The sequence below is a fragment of the Triticum dicoccoides genome, chromosome 1B (genome assembly GCF_002162155.2).
Source record: "Triticum dicoccoides isolate Atlit2015 ecotype Zavitan chromosome 1B, WEW_v2.0, whole genome shotgun sequence".
Classification (NCBI taxonomy): Eukaryota; Viridiplantae; Streptophyta; class Magnoliopsida; order Poales; family Poaceae; genus Triticum; species Triticum dicoccoides.
The window spans coordinates 238693797-238698950 of record NC_041381.1 but is presented as its reverse complement, the minus strand read 5'-3'; the positions used below and the strand labels follow the sequence as shown (position 1 = coordinate 238698950).

At 37.9% G+C, this 5154-nt stretch overlaps 1 protein-coding gene across 1 annotated transcript; it reads left to right on the top strand.

Moving 5' to 3' along the window:
- Positions 1–6: 6 nt before the first annotated feature.
- Positions 7–4688, top strand: LOC119329919 (ATP synthase subunit gamma, mitochondrial-like). The gene is made up of 9 exons (XM_037603028.1): positions 7–76; positions 1079–1122; positions 1205–1357; positions 2363–2476; positions 2554–2681; positions 3433–3555; positions 3674–3793; positions 3999–4120; positions 4255–4688. Exons 1-9 carry the CDS (start codon positions 33–35, stop codon positions 4322–4324), a joined length of 918 nt encoding a protein of 305 aa, XP_037458925.1. The 5' UTR covers positions 7–32; the 3' UTR covers positions 4325–4688.
- Positions 4689–5154: the final 466 nt, after the last annotated feature.

The window sequence follows — 5154 nt, the reverse complement described above, 5'->3', positions numbered from 1 at the left end:
AGGGGCGGCGTGTCCTCCTCAACACCCCCTCCATGGCAGCCGCCATGGCTGCGCTCTCCCCGGCTGCCTCCCACTCGTAAGATCCCCATCCATTTACTCCTTCTCGATCTATCCTCCGCCTATATCAGTGGTTCTCTAAAAATCCGGTCGGTCTGGCGATAGATCTGATCAAGTGTTCTTCGTCAAATCAAAGTTGACCTCCGAAATGGTAGGAGCGTCTGGCCTGTGTTCGGCGAATGTATGGCGCCGTTCCGCGTCTGTTTGCTGACGGTAGTTTGGGTTAAGGATCCGTGAAAGGTTCGTTAGGGTTTGAATTATCTTGCGAAATGATATTGTAAATGGGATTCTGAATTCCTATCTGAGGAACGCTTACGATTTCTTGTTGGATTGTGTAATGTGATGATTCTTCTTGTGGTGTTGTGGTGTTTTTTTTGTTGTGTCAAGGATACAAGGTTTCGGATCATTTCTTTAGGTAATGGATGCGAGGAGACAAGAGTCATGATTGTTTGGGATTCGCCATCATTTTATTTGATGCCGTTACTGTCCAAAGATTATGGCATTATGTTTTATTGTGCTTTCTTGCTTCCAACTGTGAACCGTACATTATGCCGATAATTTGTGTTTAATTAATTCTTGAAAATTTATGTGTTTAATCCTCGCTTGCTATGCAAAGATATGACATAATGTTTGTTTTGTGCTCTCATGCTACCAATTACCAATTCTCATATTCTGCTGAAAAGTTGCCGGCTTAGTGATCCCGTGCTATGCAAAGGCTGATGGCATTATGATTGCTTTTTTGCTTTCACGACCATTTGTAATTGTTGCATATTATGCTCCTAAGTTGTGGTCCACTAATTTTGTAAAATATAATGCATTGAAATTTACTGGTTTGAAGGTAATCATGGCTTTGTTAATTTGGTTTCACTTTCCACACACAATGCCGTGCTTCCTGTGAAATTATTTGTTTGGATTACTTCAATATTCCACCATTTATTTGAAAAATTCAAAGCACCCTTCAGCTGTTTGCACGATATTTATTTTAATGAGAATGTGACTATGTTGCATTTTGACCCTTCAGGCAGATTGCTCCGCTTGGTGCACGGTCCATCTCAACACAAATTGGTTAGTATTTTCATTCCAACCTGTTCTGTATTGCATACATGGAATGCTGTCGTATTTATTGGCCTGCATTAATGATTTTCAGTGAGGAACCGCATGAAAAGTGTCAAGAACATCCAAAAGATTACGAAAGCAATGAAGATGGTTGCAGCATCAAAGCTTCGTGCTGTTCAAACAAGAACTGAGAATTCACGTGGTCTATGGCAGCCATTCACAGCTCTTCTTGGGGATGCTCCTAGTATGTCTAAGCCATCATCTCATATCTTATACAATGCTTATTTTAGCATATGTTGTTTAATTGCCAACAGTCTTGTCCATTGTTAGGCATTCTTTAACTTTGTGTTGTTTGTTAATGGACTGGTGGCTGTTCCTGCATGTTAGGAGACTTGTTGAACTCTTGAGTAATTATTTTAGCATGTAGATGTAGAAGGTCCAAATGATGTTAGGTGTAAATTCCTAGTTTTGCATCTGCCTAGCGCCTATCTTGCCTAAGCGCACACCTGAAATCATGCTTAAGCACTAGGTCTTACTGCTGTTGTCTAGTGCCATGGCACGCTTAAGTGCTTGGCGCCTGCCCTAGGAGTGCTTTTTCTAACCAGTAACATACACATCTGAGCAGTAAATGATGGCACTTCTACTGATGTTATCTTCATTTTTTCATGATAGATATCTAGCACATGTAATGATTTATTAGCACATGTAATGATTTACTCTCTCCGTCCACATATAAAAGCCCCCCACAAAATTCGAGTCTATCTTGACCATGAATTCAGCTATTAAAATACAAGTCATGTGACACTAAAATTCTACCATTGTATTCACACTCCAAAAGAGTTTCCAATTGTATAATTTTTGTGACATATAACTCATATTTTTATTAGTTAGTTGAGCTCTGATTTTGAGGGGTGCTTTTATGTGGACCAAGGGATTAGTGATTGAAAGACACGGGATATCTGTCTAGTTTCTTTGTCATAAACATCTAATACATTCATTAATTCAGTGACCCACAGTTCTTAATTAATAAAGTAACTCATGATGGAATGGGCTCTTTTGACACCTTAGATTCAGTTAGATCTTACAACACAAACTTATCAGATGCTGTTGTTTTGTTCTTTTTGCAAGACCATGAATACTATTCTTGCAGATGATAATGTATCAATTTCTTAGTTCATGTTTTGTTCTTCTTGCAAGACCAATACTATTCTTTTTCTTGGGTGGTTAAAATCTTTGATACAAACATCAGGTGTAAATGTCAAGAAGAATGTTATTGTAGCCATTACATCTGACAAGGGTCTCTGTGGTGGTATCAATTCTACATCTGTTAAAGTCAGCAAAGCACTCCAGAAGATGACTTCTGGTAATTTGGTTCATGGTTATATTTTGTTATTTATATGGCTTGTGCTCAAGACTATGGCTTATAACTCTAGTAATCAGGTCCAGAGAAAGAAAGCAAGTATGTCATATTAGGAGAAAAGGGGAAAGTTCAACTCATCCGTGACTCCAGGAAGCATATTGAAATGACAGTATCTGAGTTGCAGAAGAACCCTATTAATTACACACAGGTAACTGTTTTGCGGGCTTTTAATTTCTATACATTTGCTAATTGCAGTTAGTTATGTGAACGTGTATTTTAGTTGGAGAATTTTGTTTTAGACATTGTACCTTCTAAAACATTACAACAGAGCATGCCTTTATCCAAGTATTTTCTTTTCTGCAGTTTCATGTAGATGTAGGCTTTCTGAGTTGGCTTATTTGTTGTGCAAGTATTGTTGATTCTAACTGCATGGACAGCTCTCACATAAGCATTGTTGTTTTAGTCACACACATAAGCATTGTTTGTTTGCAGTGTTACTCTTCATTCCTATTTTGGTTTGAAAAGAATCTTAGGTAATCGCAATGCAGCTGGCTGATTCTACTTAACATAATTTGATCCACTTCTGTTCACTGAGCATGCATTAGCATTTCAAGTAGTTTACACTAGTTGACTTTCGTTTAAAGTGTTTTTTCATATAAACCAGTTTCTCATTCTTAGAATAAAAGGCACATGTGTTTTCCAGGTTTTATCTATGACCAACATGTAGTTCAACAGATATTTGATACTGTTAGAAACTTCACTAACAATGAAGCATCACTTACGTATCACATAATTTACAGTGTACTATATTGTTTAACTAACTGTTAGTCAAAGATAAATCCTGAAAGTATCTCTGCCTTGTATCATTGGAGGGAGGGAGTATCTAATTCTGGGATCAATGGAAGGTTGATGTGTACAAGAGGGTAAATTTACTGGTTCTAAAATGATTTTTTTTCCAGGTTGCTGTGCTGGCAGATGATATCTTGAAAAATGTTGAATATGATGCTATAAGAGTTGTTTTTAACAAGTTTCAGTCTGTCATTTCATTTAGGCCTACACTGGCCACAATACTGTCCCCAGAGGTGGGTGCTCGTTCTTGAGGCATATATGAATTATGAATTTGTGCTTCTGTGACTCGTGCTCAATTAAATTTGTTACCAACTAAGGTAATGCTGGCTTCAATTCTCCTCTTTTTGGTAGGTTATGGAGAAAGAATCAGAATCTGGCGGGAAGGTTGGTCAGCTGGATTCGTATGAAATTGAAGGAGGTGAAACAAAATCAGAAATCCTACAGAATCTTACTGAGTTCCAGTTTTCTTGTGTAAGTCGTGCGTCATCGCTTGACCCTTTTGTAGTTTCATCAATATTTGGGGATGATTTCTGTGGCATTGCTCCATCCAAATCAAGTTCGAAGTTATTAGCATGTTGGTCTAAGCATTTCTTGGATAGCACAAAAAATATTTTTGTTGAAATTTTGTTGCCACGACATCGTTGATAATAATGTTTGGAATTTGTACTCTTGGCAGGTTATGTATAATGCTGTTCTAGAGAATGCGTGCAGTGAGCTTGGTGCCCGTATGTCTGCTATGGACAGCTCCAGCAGAAATGCCGGTGAAATGCTTGACCGTCTTACACTGACATACAACAGGTTACCATTCTAGCTTTCAGATTTTCAATGCATGAATACATTAATCTAAGTAAAAGTATCACTTAACACATCAGCATCAGAGAACATATATTTAAAAGGTGGGCGAGGATTCACCCTGTTTTATCTCTCTGCAGGACACGTCAAGCATCTATCACTACTGAGCTCACTGAGATCATATCGGGTGCCTCTGCTCTTGAGGGATGATGATGAAACTTTACGCCATCATCTTTCTTATTTTAATTTTCCAATGAAGGCCACTTCTAATCTTAAAACAGCCTTTTGCATTCTCCTGTGAGTGGATCTGAGCATCAATAATTAGCCTGAATACGGGACGGATATGCCTTGTTGCGCTATCAACCTTGTTTCGTTTTGTTCAAAGTTCAGCAGATGTCCACTTATAATTTGAAGCAGCCTTTTGTTTTTTACTGTGAGCGGATCTTTGTTCTAAGTTGCAATAATTAGCCTAAGGGAGGTGCTTTATGAATATGACTTGTCTTGTTTTGTCCAAAGTGGCATCACGAGACCGCTTGTAATCTGAAATGAAGCAATAACACCCGAGCATTTTTTATCCACAAGTAGCAAAATGGGTAGCAGTTGTAAAAAAGCTTGGAGCAATTTTGTTTGATCCACAAAGTAGCAGGCAACGTGGGACAAAAAACATCACAAGCCAATCAAAATTGGTGGCTTTGTCGGGCCCATTGTTCTCTCTTTTAGTGAAATTTCACTAATTTAAATACATACCTATAGAATTGCCTTCCGATCAAAATATTTCAGCAATTTCAATAGTGTGCATAATTTCAAATCATTTTTAAAACTATCTTTGGATTTTTAAAATGTTTGGTTTGATCTCGATCAAATTCAAGTGATTTTGGTCCTTTGGTCAAAATGATAACAGAAATCACTGAATTTCATTGAAATTTAGTGATTTTCGGCAATGGCTAAAATATTTCTGAAACTCAAAGCCTGCCTTGCCATGTTGGCCAACGATCAATGATGTACATTTTCAGAACCTGCCTTGAACTTATTTGGAATTG